This window comes from Pectinophora gossypiella, chromosome 5, assembly GCF_024362695.1.
Source record: "Pectinophora gossypiella chromosome 5, ilPecGoss1.1, whole genome shotgun sequence".
Taxonomy (NCBI): Eukaryota; Metazoa; Arthropoda; class Insecta; order Lepidoptera; family Gelechiidae; genus Pectinophora; species Pectinophora gossypiella.
The window spans coordinates 16,448,492-16,469,424 of NC_065408.1; the positions used below are offsets into that span (position 1 = coordinate 16,448,492).

The 20,933-nt window shown below is 39.1% G+C and overlaps 1 protein-coding gene across 2 annotated transcripts in view; it reads right to left on the reverse strand.

Annotated features, from left to right (window-relative positions):
- Window positions 1-20,933, reverse strand: part of LOC126367216 (neuropeptide FF receptor 1-like) — a 56,749-nt gene that overhangs the window by 28,697 nt on the left and 7,119 nt on the right. For both annotated transcript variants that reach the window (XM_050010641.1, XM_050010644.1), the window contains exon 2: window positions 10,878-10,983. In XM_050010641.1, the coding sequence (XP_049866598.1) occupies window positions 10,878-10,983 (106 nt within the window). The remainder of the gene's footprint in view (window positions 1-10,877; window positions 10,984-20,933) is intronic.

Genomic DNA, 20,933 nt, shown 5'->3' on the forward strand with positions numbered 1-20,933 from the left:
AAACAATATGAACAAAAATATGCCGATTGTTGAGTAAATAATGTTCTTTTGTTAAACAGTGGCCAGCAATGATTAGTTGTTTTTTTATTCTATAGTGAAGGGGTATTTTCACAGGGTTTGTCCTAGCCGCGTAACATGGGAGTATGAAAACGACTACGTCAAACTCTTACATAGAAAGAAGCAAGGCACAATGTTTACTAACGCACTGTGCCAGTCATGACGTCACGAGTAGTGCCAGCGTCACAGTCAGTCGGAAGCAGTACTTATAGTTCCTAAATAGGTCCTGTGACAGTCAACGCCCGTAATCGTCTTATTAGAATCTAATAACAATGTCGATACCGCGTTTTAATAGACTGCTAACGCCATCTATTGGCCTGCCGCATAAACTATTTTAAAAAGTTGTGTTACCTACACTATTATTTTATAGAGGGTTGTTTCCATACTGAATATGTCACCCTAATTGAGCTTTTTAATAGTTACTTACGTGTACTTTTGTTTCTTTTTGTTTTTTTTTTTAGTATAGTTATAATTATTTGCAATATTCAGATTAATAATATTTACTTTTTTAAAATTACTTACAAAATAAACACCCTCATAATTCTTAAAATATTATAGGTTTAACCTACGTTTCTTCGCTACTTTACATAACTTATAAAGTGCCTGAGCGTCGTCCGGAGTAGGGGTGGCCAAGACACCACTCGTATTACATAATATACCAACCTCGCAGTTGTAATTGATTGACATAAAAAATCTATATCTCAGCCTCATTCCGAATGCTACGTGTAGTCGCTACATGAGCCATGTCAGGGGTCTTTGACGGCTCAGTAATAACCCAGACATCAGGGTTGATGAGGATGGTATTCCACCTCATAACCCACACGATAAGAATATTCCGAACACACTCCATTATTACATGCAACTTCTATGGCATCACATTCGCTACAGTTAGGTGATGGTGATTTCCGTTGATAATACTGAAAATCCTTAGGTGGATGATATTCTGCATGTCACAAGAGTGGCTAAGTTATCTAATGATAATAATAGACCGAGAGCTGTTGTCGCCAAATTACGAAGCCCACGTGTCCGAGATACTGTATTAGCTGCTGTTACGAAGTTCAATAAGACCAATTCTCAAGATAAACTAAGTTCCCTCCACTTAGGCATTGGAGGAACTCGATCACCCGTCTACGTTGCTGAACATCTGTCGCCTGCAAATAAACACTTACATGCTGCGGCTCGCAAAAAAGCAAAGGAGTTGGCTTTCAAGTTTGTCTGGGTTCGTAATGGTCGCATTTTCGTCCGTAAAGATGAAAATCACCAATCACTACTAATAAAAAACCTAGATTTTCTTAATAATCTTAATTAACTTATGTTTAATGATACGAATGTTTTGGTAGTTACGTATTAGAAATGCTTGACATTTATTACCAAAATGTCCAAGGTCTACGAACTAAAACTAATGATTTGTTTAAAAACGTGGTTACTTCTGATTACAAGGTTATCGCTTTTACCGAAACTTGGCTAAATGCAAAAATTTCAAATAACGAACTTTTCGATAGTAGGTACATAGTATATCGTAGAGACCGACTGTGCTCTAATAATACAAAGAAGGACGGAGGAGGAGTGATGATAGCGGTATCACGTAACATACCCTCAGTTCGAGTACAGAACTGGGAAATTGACGTGGAAAGTCTATGGGTCACGCTTCAAGTTTCTGTTAATAACACATTAAGAAAACTGTCTATCTGCGTCGTTTACTTACCACCACCAGTAAAATTAGAAACTTTATCTCGATTTTTAGAAAGCGTAAACAATGTGATAGATCAAACCGATGACCTGGTAATCCTTGGTGACTTTAATCTCTGGTTTATTAACTGGACTTCTTCGAAAGATAGCACAAAAATGACTCCTTCTAATTATAATACAGCGTTAGGTCATTCTCTAATAGATTTTATGTCGGCAAATAATTTGCAACAATGTAATTGTATTTCTAATAGTGTTGGCAGATTTCTCGATTTAATATTAAGTAATCTACCTCAAATATCTGTAACTAGTCCTTTATTTAATATATCTAAAACGTATAATAATCATCCTAGTCTTCTGTTAAGTATTGTTTAATTACTTACTTATATTTTACTTTTTTTACTTATACTTATATCTTTCTAATTTCTAATATTTAAGTTTGTTGTGTAATTTTAATTTTACTTTATTTTTAAATATTTAAGTACCCTTAATTGTATAAGTTATGTACGCCGTAATTGTCATATATATTAGTCATAATACCGTAACCTTATATGTAAAATGTTTTAATATATGTGATGTGGTTGTACTTTATAAATAAATAAATAAATAAATCCTTACCTTATCGATATCGATAAATATCCAAGCGGAAACCCCAAAAATGGATACTATAAATAACAAAAGTCACAACAGAAACAGTGACGTTGTATACTATTGCTTCACCACAAAGAACGTTGGAAATCATTATGTAAGCCTATTCAAAAGCAATTCTATCCCATGGCAAACAAAACATCGGTATACGCAAGTGGTTTGTATTTGGGAATCCCTTTATTGTTCACTGTTCTGTGAATTCACTCGGTTATCGATACAATACTAGCCTATTTTGAAAGCGCAGCGCTAACATTTGGACAAAGATTTTGCTTTTGAAGCATTACTATGTACACTTACAAAGCAAACAACGCATTGTGGTTATGACCAATAATTTAATTTTATTAAAAGTTACAGTGGTATATTATTGGTTTATTTGAACCGTATTAATTAGAGGAAGAGCCGTGGTAGTGTGTTAATTTGTATTGGAATTCATGTTTGGACCATAAATATTATCACGTGTTGATCGGTGAAGAGTATAATATAGGACTACTGAGAATATTGTTTTAGTAAATCTATTGGGAAGGAAATTCCGCGTAGTTCAACTAGTAAGACTACTCGGTAAGACTACTGGGAATAGGGGAAAATTCCTTACCAACTACTTACACAATAAAAAAAAACCTGTCTTTTCGTTAGTAATAAATACAGGGCGTTGGTGACACCGTAAGGAATACTGAGGGAGATGATTCAGACTATGATTCTGAGTTAATATCAAGTGGAATTTTCCGTCGCAAAATTAATGTATAAAATTGTTTTTTTTAGAATAATTTTTAAATCTGTACTTTTGGGATGGAAAATTGCACTTGATATTAACTCAGAATAACGAGCTGAATCATCCCCCTCAGTATTTGTTAAGATGTCACTTACACCTTATCTACTTGTATAGAGTATAAGTGACGTCGTAACGAAGAGACCCCCCACACTAGCGTCTTTCGAGCGTCGTCGTCGTGCCAGCGTCCGCGGAACGTCCACGCGACGTCGACCGCCGCGGCGACGCGACGCTAGCGCTGGCCGGCTGCCGAACGCCGAGCGTGCGCGGCGCTGGCGTCGCGTAGCCGCGGCGTCAGTTCAACGTTTTTTGCGAACAAGTAACACAACGCAATCTTTATATATTTTTATTTTATTTTATATCGTTCTGTATCAATTGTAATAGTTCGTCAAATATTCGTTTTGGCATCCGTAAATAATCATAAAAGTGTTTTTTATTATATTATTTTTTATATGTTGACAATACAATACGAAATAATCGCTTTCCTGAACTCTAGCACTACACAGAGGATGTTCCCAATGTTGACGACGATGTTTCCTTTTTCGTTTGCGTAATTTTTGGATCAGTAATATCAACAGCAGTGTTTCTTCGTCGGAATCCATTTTCACACTGATTGTACGCGACAGGAGCCGCGGTTACGCGACGCTAGCGCAGCGCACGCTGGGCGTTCGGCCGCCGGCCAGCGCTGGCGTCGCGTCGCCGCGGCGTCGACGTCGCGTGGACGTTCCGCGGACGCTGGCACGACGACGACGCTCGAAAGACGCTAGTGTGGGGGGTCTCTAACACTGAACTTTTGCGATGGAAAATTCCACTTGATATTAACTCAGAATCATAGTCTGAATCATCTCCCTCAGTATTCGTTACAATATCACTAGCGACCTGTGTATTATTACGTGTTCAGCGGTGAAAATTCCTGACTTATCAACTACCTACACAATAAAAAAACCCGTCTTTTCGATAGTAATAAACATATCTGCGTGTGCGTGTTGTAGGCTCGAGCACGTATTACGACCTAACAGAGATTGAATGCCCAAACCTGCCTTCACAACAGGCGCTGTGGGTAAAAAATGTTCTTAATACTTTAACTCACAATAGCCTAGTAGTTTAATGGTTAAAGCTTTCGACTCACGATCTCCAGGAGATCTCTAGGTGATCTCTAGGTGTAGGTTTGGTTTTCGATGCAGACGTTATCGAAATTTTGTTGAAGAATGTGATTTTACAAAAGGGCGCTTTTATTGTGTTCGCTATATGATATATATTATACACACCCACGCCTCGTCAGCGGTATTTGAGACCCCTTTAAGGCGACCCTATTTGCCATTAACCATTTGGTATTTGTTATATATAGAGCTATTCAGTTGCTTATTGGCGAGGTTTGCAGAGGCTATAATTAAAATATTATTTGATAATAGGTTAGTATGTTTGATAAACTTGGCCTACTGTATATATTTATCATAATTTAAGTTTATATTTGCATGTGTCTAGTTGGTGAGATGTGGTAGCCCAGTTGATAGCGCTTGCCTTTCACTTTGAGGTCGCAGGTTCGAATCCAGCACAGGCCTAAACCAATGATTGTCAAATTTGTTTTTAAATTTATATTTGGATCATAAATGATTATCACGTGATCAGAAGTGAAGGAAAACATCGCGAGGTATGTGACCTAACCTGTATTGGGCTGGTTTTCCTTTCGCAGGTTAAAAGGTCAGACGGGTAGTCGCTTCTGTAAAAAACCAGACCTTTCAAATCTTCAGGTTAGGTAAGCGGACCTTGTGAAAAACTGGATAATGCTAGGGAGATGGTGATGTTGATGAGGAAGACCTAAAAGACCAAATTGACCAAATTGGAGATGTTCTTAGGAAAGGTTTAATACGGTCTACTCTGAACCGGCGGCGTGCTTGTATGAACCGATTGATGAAGCAAGACAAGTGTGTCAGGATCGAAACAAATGGAATTCTATAGTCTCTGCTTACCCTGGTAGGAAACAGGCGTGAGTTTATGTATGTATGTATGATGATGTTTTGGGCATGTGCCTGTATGGTAAATTATAGTTGTAATTAATTCATAAATAAATGAATAACGGGGCACAAATACAGGAACTCACGTGTTATCAATTAGTTTTGAATAATTATATCTTATCATCGAGAATCGATCAAATAATATAGGCTTCAATAGGTGCCGAATCGTGTTTTCAGTGATACTTCACAATCAAACGATTGAAACCCATGTGAATTTCTAACAATATTCGTAACAAAGATAGTCGTATATTGCCACTCGAAAATGTAGGTTTATTACAGTTCCACATAAATGATAAAATAAATCTGACATACTGATACAATATCTGACATAGTGCCTATGATGCTGTCATAGAATAAAGAATCTTACAGACCGGACACTAAATTCGTGTCTGTGCCTACTCTGCATGTGTGCTTTGTTTTTTTGACGTGACTTATTGCCGCAGATGGCATTAACTACTTGGCCGGACAAATGGGGATCGCTGAAGGCTCTCACCCGGTACAACGATTAAGACAACAGGCCTGAGGGTGCCCAGTTGGGCGCGATCCCAGGGCCAGCGCGTCGTCTGAGAGGAAAAATATTTGAAAGAATTAATCGAACCTAGTGGGCCGAGCCGTTAAGCCGTTTTGGTCCCGGCTGCATTAGCAGTCGTTAGTAACCATCAATCCGCACTGGGCCCGCGTGATGGTTTAAGGCCCCATCTCCCTATCCATCCATGGGGAAGGCCCGTGCCCCAGCAGTGGGGACGTTAATGGGCTGATGATAATAAAGTGGGTCGATACCGATAATCGCTGATTGAGGGAAGTCGTCGACCACGACCTGGATGTGTGTTTGTGTACATTTAAATAAAAATATATTATGTTTATTGGGAGGACGCCTCTGATAAAGAAAATAACATTCACAGACAAATACGAAGGGATATAGAATATTAAAAAAATATTTATAGGTGTGTATATGTGTCACAAAGGGAAAAAAGGGTGGGGAGGTGGTTCAAGTCCCGTCCGAGTCAGAAATATTTTCGATTTAAATTTTCTCTTTGTGAGTTTCCCTAAGCACGGGTCAGTGATATAAAAATGAAAATGTATATATGTATCATCATCATTAATTTGAGAGCCACGCTCTTGTCGGTGCAGCATTCTCCATGGTACTTTTTTAGGGAAAAATAGGGCAGTGGTTTCCCTCTCACCTTCCGCCCCTCAGTACTCTCTCTGACGCAAGTGGGATGGCGCCCAGAGTGGTCTATTTCAAAGACGTACTAGGACTCCTGTCCTCCACCTCTGAATACGAGTAGTACTAACAGTTACGCTGCCTTTTGTCAGGTTCCAGGATAAAGTCCCTGTGACTTGCCCCAGTAAATATTCGATTTTTTCTCGCCGTAAAAACAATCCTTGGACTTTAACGAACATTAAAAAAAAGAATTGGCCAAATTGATCCAGGCGTTGTTGAGTTTTGCGCTTACCAGCACAATTTGCAATTCATTTTTATATTATAGAATAAAAAAGAAAGAACAAGAAAAGAAAGCAGTGGAAATCGTCATTTACCTCTTAACTCCGCTGGGTCCCGATGAAGTTTAAATGGCCATAAGCGATTGTGGAGTGAGGGAGCGCAGGTTGTCTGTCTCGCTCGGGAACGTGGCACACGGCAAGAATGTGATTATTGTATAGACTGTTTAGAGTATCCTGCTGTGCTCTGGTTGGCTTTTGTAATCCGTGTTGTTACGGACAGCCGAGAAGAGGAGGTTGCGGGCTAAGTTCATGCACGCACGATCCGCTAATTGCGTTACAAAACGGAGGAGCGACGCGGGGCATGACGCGGGGAGCGACGCGAGGAGCGGATACATGGCGCGGCGATCCTGATTCGCCGACATAATGCGCGCACAGCCCGCTAGTTCCGGACCGAAAATTTCCAATAAGAATCTGATTGGACACGACACGAATTACTTCTTCTCTACTTCTCACTGATTATACATCGATTGTTTACGAATTTTTACTTAAGATTTTTTACTTACTTATATTTTACTTTTAACTTTGTATTTTTAATGTGGTTTGACAAATAAACCAGATCTTCACTTGTACCGCGGGTTTTCTTCAGTCCCAGCAAATAAAATCTGCATAAGTGACACGTGTATTTACTTTGTATAATAATAATAACGGCATCCGAGGTCGGGTGGTTTCAGCGTTAGGCTCACGATCCGGAGGTCCCGGGTTCAAAATCCGGTGGGGACACATCACGAATATCACTTTGTGATCCCTAGTTTGGTTATTGGACATTACAGGCTGATCACCTGATTGTCCGAAAGAAAGATGATCCGTGCTTCGGAAGGCACGTTAAGCCGTTGGTCCCGGTTACTACTTACTGATGTAAGTTAGTAGTCGTTATGTGAGCCATTTCAGGGGCCTTTGGCGGCTCAATAGTATCCCTGACACCAGGATTGATGGGGTTGGTAATCCATCTCACAATCCACGCGATAGAAGAAGACTGTGTAATAAGATGTTATGAAATCATAGTCCAACGGTGATTGTATTGAAATTACAAAAATTTTACCGTCTGCAAATCTCTACTTTCCATAACACTTTAAATATTTATGCCGTTTAGTCAACGTGAACATTTTTGCACACGTTTGTTCCCTCATATTTTGATACGTTAACCAATTTAAATTCTTTTGAGCAACATCTCTTTGGAAGAGTTCATGAATTTTTAAGACTTACTACCGCTACCGTTATAAATGTATCACGGCCTCACAATCTCGAGGTCCTGGAGTCAATTCCCGGTGGGTACACGTCTAACAAAACACACTTTGCGAGACTGTCCCCAGTTTGGTTTGGCCGTTACAGGATGACCGAAAATGAGATCATCCGTTTTTCGGAAGGCACGTTAACCAGTCGGTTCCGGCTACTATTTATTAAGTTAGCATGTAATCGATACGTGAGCATGTCAGCGGCCTATGGCAGCTCAATGGTAACCCTGAGGGTTGAAGAGATAGATCATTGATCTCACAACCCACGTGAGAGAAGTATATCGATCAAATACAGGGTGTTAGTGACATCGTAACGAATACTGAGGGGGATGATGAAGTAGTCGTTACATGAGTCATGTCAGGGGCCTATGGCGGCTCAGTAATAACCCTGACACCAGGGTTGATGGGGTTGGTAATTCACCTAACAATCCACACAATAGAAGAAGAAGAATATAATAATGTAGAAAAAGATTTCAATCCAACATAGTCGCCAATTTAGTACCAAGATTTATTTACTGGCGTCAGTTGAATCAGCTGCTTCTTCTTCTTATCGTATCGATGGCAAACTAAATTGTATCGGCCCAAAACTTGGCAACAAGTATGGCGCTATCTGCAGCGCTCATCAGATCCTCCTACGTACAGGTGTTCGGGCACGCAGGACACGATGTAAGATGTTCCATCGTTTGGAGAACAGTGCCGCACTTGCACTTTAAGTCCGAGCCATCCGAGAAACCCCACCTGAACAAATTGTCCTTACTTCGGCCCACCTGAGTCCGAAGTCTATTTAGAGACTTCCAAGTAAGCCAAGGCAAATCAAGACGTGGCGGAGGTCTCTCGGACGGCGAAACAAAAGTTTTTGGGAGGTGTACCCGTTCCTGCCAGATCCTGCATCTTTCTTTAGAGCGGTCCCCATCACGTAGAGGCGATACACACTTGGCGAAGCTTTTGCGGCTTTTCAGCCTCTAACACTAGATTAATTGGATCGCCAGAGTCGTCCATTAATATTACATCTTTCGTTATACTACAAATGCATAAATAAAATGCACCGAAATGATTAGTTTAAATGAAATTGAAATCGAATTCAAATGAAATTGAAATCGAGTTTAAATGAAAGGTTGATTTCACAATATTGATAAAACGCAATATTTGAGTGAAGAGTTCTAGTTTTACTTTTGATATGAAAAAAATGCATTTTTTTAATTTATTTTTTATTTTTAAACCGTGTCTAAAACTGACAAGGAGATAAAGTATTTCGAAGCTTATATTGGATTGTGGCCCTACACAGAGACCGATATTGGCAGCTTTTTTATGACTAGAAAAGAGTGTACATAATATTACGAGTACACACTACAACTCCATTACATAAAAGTAAAATACTCGTATCACTGGCTTACTTTTCTCAGGAATTACAACGACTAGGAGTGTCAAATTTTGCATAGACGTTCCTTTCAGGACTTAAGTGCTCTCATGACAGGATTTTGCAAAATTCAGCCCAGTAGGGGTAAAAAAAAGGTGTTAATTTTGTCAAATTACAAAAAATATACTCATTTTTGGGGTGACATAGAGGTTATAAGTTTGTATAGAAAATATTTTACTTTTAAAGCTGTCGACTCCAAAATCACATTAGATAGGCTCGGTGTTGGTAATCAGTGAACTGTAAAAATTTTTACCTCAAAAGTGAGGTATAGGAAGCGTTTAACGAACAACACGCGCGTGCGGCGGCGGCGGAGTCGGTCGAGAAGTAGGCGTTGGGTTGGCGCCGCGACGCCGCATTCCTGTTGTCGCTTTTCATTTCCTGTTGTCCCATTTATTGATATCTCACGCGTACGCGCGCGTTAGTGTTACGAACACACATAATAAACTATCCGTGCGAAGCCGGGGTGGACTACTAGTTTTATATAAAACTGGAAGTGCTGACACCGCGTCACTAATATAAGAGCCACGCTCTTGTCGGTGCAGCATTCTCCATGCTACTTTTTAGGGGAAAACAGGGCAGTGGTTTCCCTCCTGCCTTCAGTCTGACGCGAGAGATATGGTGCCCAGAATAGTCTATTTCAAAGCCATGCTAGGACTCTTATCCTCCGCCTCTGAATAGTACTAACAGTTACTGCTGCCTTTTGTCAGGTTCCTGGTTACAGTCCCTGAGACTTGCCCCGTCCATCCTGCATTGCAGTACAGATGGCTCCCGTCGCCGCCTCTGCAAGCGTTAATTTCTTCACCCGTATCCCTGGGCAAGGGTTCTACGTTACACCCCGTAGGTCTGGGTCACTATCCGAATTCAGGCCATCTCACTCCAGCCTACTGAAGTAAGAGGTGCCCACCCTCGCGGCAAGGACGCACCGAACAGGATTTCAGGAGGGTAGAGAAGATGAATCTGTCCCCCCTGGGGCCCTAGGACTCCTGTCGTCTGCCTCTGAATAGTACTGACAGTTACAGCTGCCCTCTGTCAGGTTCCAAACGCAGCGACACCGCGTACGTTGTGGAATATTGGTCGCCTCTCAGAGGTTTTTATTATTATTAACTCAGGCAGGCAGTTTTCACTGATAAGTGCCTGTATTCGACTATTCAGTAGTTGCGTTTTCCTTTCTCTGTTTTATGGTAATTGTTCAATTTGTTTTTGAAGGTTTTGACGCTAGAAGCGGAGACTACGTCCTGCGGTAGTCCGTTCCACGCTGCTACTACTCTGTTAGTCAGGAAGTGCTTATGGGGGTTGCTGTTTGAAATTCTTTTACGGAATTTGAGCGTATGACCTCTTAGATTGGTGTTTTGATTGAACAAGTATAATGCTTCAAAGTTGTCCAGGTCATAGTAACTACGACCCAGAAGAGATGAAAGAAAGATGGGAGAGGGATGAGAGTCTCATATCCCAGCTTTAAACGCGGTAAAAACCCGTTATTATGTGTTTTAATTATCATAGTAAGTTTATGATTTTGTATAAATTTTTGTATTTTATATCAGTAAAAATCTCACCAGGTATCGCATAGACAAGGACGAAGCTGAACGCCCCGTACAGCTCCTTCTTTATAGTGTCTGGCCACTTCTCTGTGCAGAACTCGACACTGCGTTGCACCCACACCTGGAATCAACAATTATCATCAACTACCACTCTTCTATAGCCCTCTATGGATGTGAAACTTGGACACTGACACAGAAGGACAGAGAGAGACTTGAGGCCTTTGAAATGTCGTGTTGGAAAGAATAAGTTGGACAAGAAGTGTTACAAATGAGGAAGTGCTAGTAAAGGAAAAGAGACAAATACTGAGAATTATTGAGGACAGAAGAGGCAAGATGATTGGACACCTAACAAGATACGACGAATTTATTAAAAACATCATAGAAGGAAAGCTAAAAGGAAAGAGAGGAAGGGAAAGACCAAGAAGAGCTTACATGGAACAGATTTAAGAAAAGTTTAACGTCGTGTCGTATAGGGAAGTCGAGGAATTGTCCTTTGATAGACTGGAATGGAAAATGCTACTCCGACAAGTGCGTGGCTATTAAATTGATGACAATGACCATTTTTTTGCCCTTAGTTGGAAACAAGGAGGGCCTTTGCTCAGCAGTGGAAGCTATAATAAAAAAAAACCTTGTATACTACACAAATATTTGAAAAGCTTCCGTCTCTCTAGAGGTATTTTGTTGTGCCTGAACTAGTCTGTGATGTGAAACTCATATGTAGCTTACCAACTTGTACACCGTCATAGTATGCAAATAAAGAATAATAAATACCGAATATATTGAATATTGAATAGCAGCGTGGGACTTAAAATACTTCATAACATTTTTGTGCACTTTTGAAGGTGATACGGCTTTCACATTGGTCTAACAGCTCGGTGAAGCGTGGAGTACTTAGTTCATCTTGCTATGGATGTACCTCTGACTATCCTATTGGTATATAGTCATGATATTTGTATTATTATACCTACACTAATATGATTATGTAACTCCTACCAACAATATAATGGTTATTAAGTTAGATTCGTACACTCAATCCTAAGTAAATATGAATAAGTTACCTGTACATATTACATAATACCTTCCACTTATGCAAACATGTTATACTATATATATTATAAGGAGTCGGACCGCGAACTGAACCATTTTAGGAGGACGTACTTAGTTTTCCATCTCATTACTTTTTAAATATTTGACTAAATTTCGTAGTGTTGGAGACAATGTTATAAAATTTATAAAAAAAACGAATGAAAAAGCATTTTCGTACGTATAAAAATATTTCCATTTTTTTTTATTTGGGATGAAAAACAGCAGTACAAAACATTACATTATTTTCTTGGCACTAAACAATTAGGTAGAACTTGGTAGAGTTCAAAAGAAGAAAAAGGTAAAAAAATAAGTTGAAGCTAGGCTCTGTGACTTGAATGTAACGACATCAAAACTACTGTTGCCTATTATCGATTAGTATTAGTATTGGAAATCAATAGTCATCATCACCAGCCCATTAACGTCCCCACTGCTAGGGCACGGGCATTCCCTATGGACAGATAGGGAGATCGGGCCTTAAACCACCACGCGGGCCCAGTGCGGATTGGTGGTTATTAAGTTATTAGTCGGGACCAACGGCTTAACGTGCCTTCCGAAGCACGGAGGAGCTCGAGATGATTTTTTTTGTGGTCACCCATCCTATGACCGGCCTTTGCGAAAGTTGCTTAACTTAAATCGCAGACCGAGCGCGTTTACCGCTGCGCCACAGAGCTCCTCAATAGTATCGATGTCAAAATGATTTTCGAGGTCAATATTATCGATACTCAAACTCAATCGTTCGAGTACCGATACATATCGGCAACAGTATTCTAAACACTTCTTATTCTTGATCTTGATACTAACTCCACCAGGGTGGTTGATGCTTTCTCATCTTCAGCGCTTATAATCTATGACCTCTGGAGTTAAAAAGGCCACATCGAAGCAATTCATCTAAGAAAGCAATATTGCTATTTGACATTTGTTTGCATTGCGCACTTACTTTTATAATCGTAAATGTCAAATTGCAATATTGTTGTTGTTTTGGATTGTAAATGATCCACTATATAAATAAATAGATTATTTGCTTCGATGTGGCGTTTTAAACCGCTTGAACCGTGGAACCAATGAGCCTAACTTGAAATTTTTATTTCCAATGAAAGTTTACAAGATATACCTACTAAAATAAGATAAGATAAGAGAGACCTTGGAAATTAAATAGACCACATTGAATGAATTCATCTAAAAAAGCATTATTATTATCACGACGTGTGTTGATAATACGCACTTACTTTTATATGCGCAAATGTCCAATAAAAATATTGCTTTCTAGATGAATTTCGTCTATGTGGCCTATTTAACCCCTCTTGTCGCTCTCCATTTAGCCGGCCAATGAGCAAATCTGTCTTTGTCAATGAAAAAGTTAGTTCCGTCAGATTGGCGAGTAAATAAAGTTTTCGCAACGCAAACGCCCGTTTTGTTGCTCAGTTAGGCAGGTGACCGATGGTGGTCCCAAACCTTGTTATAGCCATCGGTCACATTTCGGTCACCTGACATGCCTCGTGCAACTTTATCCTGTTCCATCCTATCCTCACGCGTGTTGTATGCGGAAAATTGGCAGTTATTAACCCGTACCCGATTCGGGTGTAACAAAAAGTAGGGTTATCTGTTTGTCCGCTATGTATGTATGTGTGTATGCACGTCTGTTCCTACCTAACTTCTAAACCACCTGTCAGAATTTAACATATAAGATGTCACTAGAAGCGTCTTGATTGTCCGGTGGTTATAGCCTATGTGACGTCATATTTAATTCAATATGGCGCCCCCTAGAGTACATAAATTGAGGACGAAAAAAATTGTCGTCCTCAATTTGAATTTCGAATGGTAGTGAATTGGCCTTCATACCTGCTCCGGTCGATTGAGGGGAGGCCTCTGCCCGTCGGTGGGATCGTATACATGGTGTTAGTGACATCGTAACGAAAACTTTGAGAGAAGATTCAGGCCATGATACTGAGTTGATATCAAGTAGAATTTTCCGTCGCAAAAGTATGGAACGGAAAGTAATTTTAAAAAACACTAAAATTTTCATGAATTTTCCGACAGGAAACTCTACTTGATATCGACTCAGAATCATGGTCTGAATCGTCCCCTTCAGTATTCATTACGGTGTCACTAACACCCATACGTACTTGTATGGTCACCTGTATGTACTTGTATGGGGTGACATCGTAACGAATACTAAGAGGGATGATTCAGCTCGTTATTCTGAGTTAATATCAAATTGAATTTTCCATCGAAAAAGTATAGGATTGAAAATAATTTGAAAATACTAAAAAAAGAACATATTTTGCGACGGAAAGTTCAATTTGATATCAACTCAGAATCATGGACTGAATCATCCCTCAAAGTTTTCGTTACGATGTCACTAACACCCTGTATAGGCAATTTATGCTACGTTATGTTATGTAGCTGGTACTTATGTTATCTGGATGAAAAAGCAGGATTACGAGAACAATGTGTAAAGCGAAGATTGTTGCTGGTAAAGGAAGACGAAAAGGGATAAATTGTTCAAATCGGGGATAAGCTTCAATAGGGTTCTGTGCGATCTACTCTGAAACGACACGCGTGGAAAATCCGAATGTAAATCCATAGTTTTTTCTCATGTGAGTTGTGAAATCAAAGACTGTTATCAGTTACTAATGGGCAGCTAAAGGCCCCTGTTATGGCTCTTGTAACGATTACTTAGGTAAATATTAGTGCTAATTCCTATCAACACAATCTAATTTTATTTTAATTTATATCTGTCATTTTCTTATCCGCCGAAAAGAAAAGGGACGGGTAATCGACAAGCAATAAATTTATGGAACACACGTCAATTTTAAGCACAAATTTAAAACAACCCTATAAATATTTTGCATTGGCTAATAACTCGACAGAATTAAGTTAGTAGCACACGTCAAACGGTTTGCATACCAGTGAGATACCTTTTTGATTCACCCGGGTTATTCATTAATTTACTCATTCTTTCTAAAATTAAGAGCTGTCGTCATCAATCATCCGTCCCTTTTCTTTTTGACGGATAAGAAAATGACAGGTACCTATAACTTAATGTAAAATTAGAAGATGTCTGCAGGAATCGGAGCCAGTAGCAAAAATCGACTGCTTAATAGCATCATTTCGTTTTTCACAGGGTCCGCTTACCTAACCTTTACAGGTCCGGTTTTTTACACAAGCGACAGCCTGTCTGACCTTCCAACCCGCGAAGGAAAAACCAGCCCAATACAAGTTAAGTCAAATTTCTCCGAAAATATGGAATGTGGGTTTCCTCACGATGTTTTCCTTCACCGCAGAACACGTGATAATAATTTATGATCTAAACATGAATTCGAAAACAAATTCGACAATCATTGGTTTAGGCCTGTGTTGGATTCGAATTTCGAACCGGCGACCTCAAAGTGAGAGGCAAGCGTTCTACCAACTGGGCTACCACGGCTAATTACGAATCATCAAAGTGATTTTCGTGATATGTTTCCGCCGCGTCTTGCTCTATAATTTTTTTCACAAGAAACTACCTTAAAGGAAAAATCATAAAAACTATTTTAATAATAGTAGAACTGAACGACAACTTTCCGAAAGCATCGTTAAAAGTTACTAAACGTAAAATACGACACCACCAGCATACGATTCTTATTGTGTTTTGCAAGTATCCAAACGAGGCACACAACAAGATGTTAACTTAAAATGGTCCCGAGTTACTGTATACTCTTCAGATAATACAGCCATATTAGCAACCTTACTGTTTAAGAGAATAATGGGACAAAATGTTATTCAATAAAAAAGTAATTTTTTCCCATCCTAGGCCTTTTTGTGACATGGATGGATGATCCAAGCTTTTTGTACTAAAATTTATGTTCATAAATTGGTACTCACATAAGGAACATATTCTGTAAGTACAGTCATAAGCAATATCATGTAGGTACACAGTTTACAACCCTATCGTACTTTCATATTTGACGTTTAGTGGGACTTCCTGTGCAATTTTCATAAAAAAGTTAATGTGACATGGTAACATAAATGCTGACCGTTAATCGTACCTACTATGCCCAGCAGTCTTACCGAGTAGTCTTACCAGTTGAAGTAATGGGAATTTCCTTCCCAATTGACTTACTGAATAGTAAGACTTCGCTTATCCCATTAGTTTTACTTTGTCAAAATTTATAAAACCTAGCCCTCGTGGTTGATAGACAATGGTGCTAATTCCTGTAAACACCATCTAATTTTATTTTAAGTTATATCTGTCACTTTCTTATCCGCCGAAAAGGAAAGGGACGGGTAATCGACAAGCATAAAATTTATGGAACACACGTCAATTTTAAGCACAAATCTAAAACAACCGTCTAAAAATTCGCCCGGGTTATTCATTTATTTACTCATTCTTCCTAAAATTAAGAGCTGTCAATCATCCGTCCCTTTCCTTTTCGGCGGATAAGAAAATGACAGGTATAACTTAAAGTAAAATTAAGAGATGGTTGCAGGAATCGGGGCCAGTACCTTTATTACATCTAAGAGATTTTTTCCAAATGACAAACAAACATTTACGTTCAGAGGAGAAAGACGTTCAGATGTTTCATCCTGATTTATTGCCTCTCCAGTGATCGCTCAGGTGGATACGGGTATGCGCTCTCGGACCCTCGAGCTACTATTAGTAAGTTTGGTTGTCTTTTGACAACTTAGTTTCTTAGCTTCGTCTTGTAGCTTTATTTATTTATTTATTTATAAAGCACAGCCACATCACATACATTAAACCTTAAAACTTTTTATTAGCTTTAAACATAACATAACATAACAAATACTTTATTGCACAAACAGGAAAAAACAAAATACAAAAAGAGAAATAGAATTAGTACAATAGGCGGCCTTATTGCTAAGTAGCAATCTTTTCCAGGCAACCTTTAAAATACACTTACCGTTGATGACTTAGCTCCATCTTATCTTCAGCATTTTTTCAAATTAGTTTTTAACATGATCGTGCTATAAATTGTTAATTTCTTTGACAAACTATAATAATATTTTGGTACGAACGAAATTTGTCGTTAATTATTATTTATTTTAAGAACGAATCGTGTCTTTAACAACTTTTAAGCTTAAATTTGGGTTACCATTTGTAATATTACGCAAATTGTTAGATATTTTATGGTTATTTTTCATAATCTACCGCCCGAATAGAAGCAAACACTGTATATCATTGTGTATACAGGATGTTAATAACATCGCAACGAATACTGAGGGGGATTATTCAGACCATGATTCAAGTGGAATTTTCCGTCGCTAAATTCATGTTTTTTTTTAATTATTATATTATTCTCTCAGAATAATGAGCTGAAACATCCCCTTTGTTACGATGTCACTTCATCCCATAAAAGTGCGTACAGGTAGCCGTACTAGTACGTACGGGTGTTAGTGACAACGTAACGAATACTGAAGGGGATGATTTAGCCCACGATTCTAAGTTTAAATCAAGTGAAATTTCTAAAATTTTATGAATTTTCCTCTCGGAAAATTGATAAAATTTTATGTGTTTCTTTAAATTATTTTCAGTTCATTACTTATGCGACGGAAAATTCCACTTGATATCAACTCAGAACTATGGGCTCAAACATCACTCAAAGTTTTCGTTACGATGTCACTAACCATATTTTTTAAATCATTTTTATCATTTCCGAAAATAAAAATACAAGCTGTTAAATAATGAATGCATCACACGGCTGTCTCCTCGAAGACGTAGTCGGAGGTGTACAGTACACACAGACACACACCTACTCCTCGCCAGCTATATTTAAGTCCCATATAACAGGGGTCGATCTAAAACCAAGGTTAGGAATGTAGTAAAAGTAATTGCCGAACGCAAGTAGAGATGGGCGGGACACATTGCTCGAATGAGCAAAGAAAGATGGACCCGGAGATTGTTGGAGTGGCGCCCACGAGCATTCACAAGACCGAGAGGAAGACCACCAATGAGATGGAAGGACGACATTGTGCGGCACGCAGGATATGGCTGGATGTCAATAGCCCAAGATCGTCGGAAGTGGAAAAACATGGAAGAGGCCTACGTCCAAAATTGGATATGAATTTAGGCTGATATAGACAGATAATAGGGGTCGAGACTATTGATATTTACCTGCTACAAATCGTGCAAACCGCGTGATTTCATTTCCATTAATTATAATGATCCAAACATGAATTCAAACTCACAAAGTCGAATTCAGTTGGTACGGGAAATAAAAGCTAGGTGCACTAACAACTGAATTACTTCTACAAATGGCATGTTCTGGGCGATAAACCGAGGTTAAGTACTGCTATAAATTAAGTCATAAACTACGATAAAGACCGTTACTTTTCTTAGAGAAACTTTGAAACAAGTATTTTATAGTTTATTCTCAATGTGGTCTGCTGCTGCTAAGGACACACTGACAAGCGGATACCTATTTGGTTTTGGAATGTTCCAAACAACAATTCGACAACAACAGCAACAAGAAACAACAGTTGTACAGTGCTATGTTTAATTCCTATTTATGTTGCTCCGCCTCGCATCTACTTCCATATTGCAAGTTTTTAGGCGAGAGTATTTATTTCTTTGGCTGTATTTATTATGTGGCTGATTATTTCGCTATCGACTCACTACTGCCGACTCACTGTCGACGGCCTCCGTAGTCCAGTAGTTGAGCGTTGGGCTCACGATCCGGAGGCCCTGGGATCGAATCCCTGTGGGGACATATCACAAAAATCCGTTAAGCCGTTGGTCCCTACTTACTGATGTATAGGTCTTTGACGGTTCAATAATAACCCTGACACCAGGGTTGATGAGGTTGGTATTACACCTCACAACCTACACCATAAGAAGAAGAAGGCTCACTAAGGTCAATTCATACTTTCAAATATCATCCTCTCAGACGACGCCCTGAACCGAGGTTCGCGCACAACGGGACACCTTCAAGCCTCTGTCTTAAATTTTCTTGAGACTCCTTAAGTAATTAATGCCATATAAATTTACAAAAAAATACGGCGAAGTAACAAAATGTCTGAAGTTTAACATCTCTGACGGGATAACTTCAATGAAAGCTTCAAAGAAAATCCAAGGTTCTTTTAAGACGTCATAAAGTTTTCGTACGAAATATGCTGGAAACTAAATATTCTTGGAAAATTCGAGTAATTAGTGTATTGATCAATGTAGTAACAAGTTCATTAATAGTCCAACATTTCAGCATTAAGCTTTGATGATAAAAGTAATATGAAACCGCCAACATTTTATTAGCTTCCATTAATCATTTGGATGAATTATGTTTAAGATAAGATAAATTTATTTACTTAAAACAATTTCTTACATTTAAACGGAGGTGCTAACTTCTTGAACACAGGACCATAGGATAGCAAGCCGAATTTTCCAACCATTAGACCACGAAGGCTGAAAGATATTTTGAAGAGAATAAATGAATAAAGACTTTTTTACATACACAATATGGTACGAGGATAAACTAAAACCAAAAGTGGGCTTATTGCTAAAAGCAATCTCTTCCTGCAATACAGATTCGAGTATAGCGCGAAAATGGATTGATTAAAGCCGGGTTTCCACTTACGCAGAGATGGGCGGAGAAGAGCGGAGATGTGCGGATTTGACCAATCACAGCGTTCGAGAGAGCGAAAAACGAAGACGCTCTGTCACTCTCTCCCTCACGGTGATTGGTCGATTCCTACACATCTCCGCTCATCTCCGCACAGCTCCGCGTCAATGGAAATGCAGCTTAAGTAAAAAAAAAGAAAGTGCCGGGAAGTAAACACGTTGCATCATATCCTTTGGTTATCATACACGACAACTTGAGTTGCAATCGAAACGCCGGCTCTTGAGGTTGTTCGCATTAGGCTGTCAGCCTCATTAGGCTGTCGTTTTTAAAGTTTGTTGGCGATTTATTTTGCCGACAAAATGGCGCAATCAGGCAGCAAGCGCTCTGACACCGTCATAGTGAACGAGCTGCTTGCTTTCGTGCAGAACAAGCTGGATGTAATGGATGAAATAAAAAATGTCGTCGTCCGAAGGACTTACTCTAGAAGGGATTACTCTAGCCATGATCACCAAAAGTAAGATTGATTGTCCAAGAGTAAGATGATCCGTGCTTCGGAAGGAACGTTAAGCCGTTAGTCCCGGTTACTACTTACTGATGTAAATAGGTAGTCGTAACTTGAGTCATGTCAGGGGCGTATGGCGGCTTAATAATAACCCTGACACCAGGGTTGATGGGGTTGGTAATCCACCTCACAACCCACACGATAGAAGAAGTATTAGATTTTATGAGTTTGTTTTGTGCTTCCTACATTGTCGAGAGGAGTGGATGTATATACTGCGGCACGACGGGTGGAGGTGGAGACCTTGAGTCCCGAAGTGCCAGCAGAGAACGATAATTATATATACAGGGTCTTAGAGACTAAGGGGGATGATTAAGACCATGATTTTGAGTTAATATCAAGTGGAATTTCCTGTCAGAATATTCATGACTTCTTTTTGTTTTTTTTTTATTATTTTCATTTCCATTTATATATATTCATATACACATATATTCGTACATAACTCACTATATAAATTTATAAGCTAAAGACAAATCATATAAAATGTGACACATATATAATATTGTATGTTAAGTTAAGGTAAGTATTTCTTAGCTTTAGATAAAAGGATGAAGGAAAGGAAAGGAGAAGGCTATCCGAATATCGCATTCGCCCGCTCTTGCGTTTGTTATTAAGGGCCTTAAGAGATTTACTTGTCTCGCGAAATCGTTTTCCTTATTTCACACGAAGCTTCACACAACCATGTTTCACTACACTACGCATAAGGAAACTGATGTTCTATATATTAATATTCATATTATTATTGGTAATGTACATTACATGTCATTCAGATAGAGATCAATAAGAAATAAAGATGATAATAATAAATAGTAAGTATACCGTAGTTGATGGTAGGGCTGGCAGAGGAAGACCGAGAAGGACTTACGATGACCA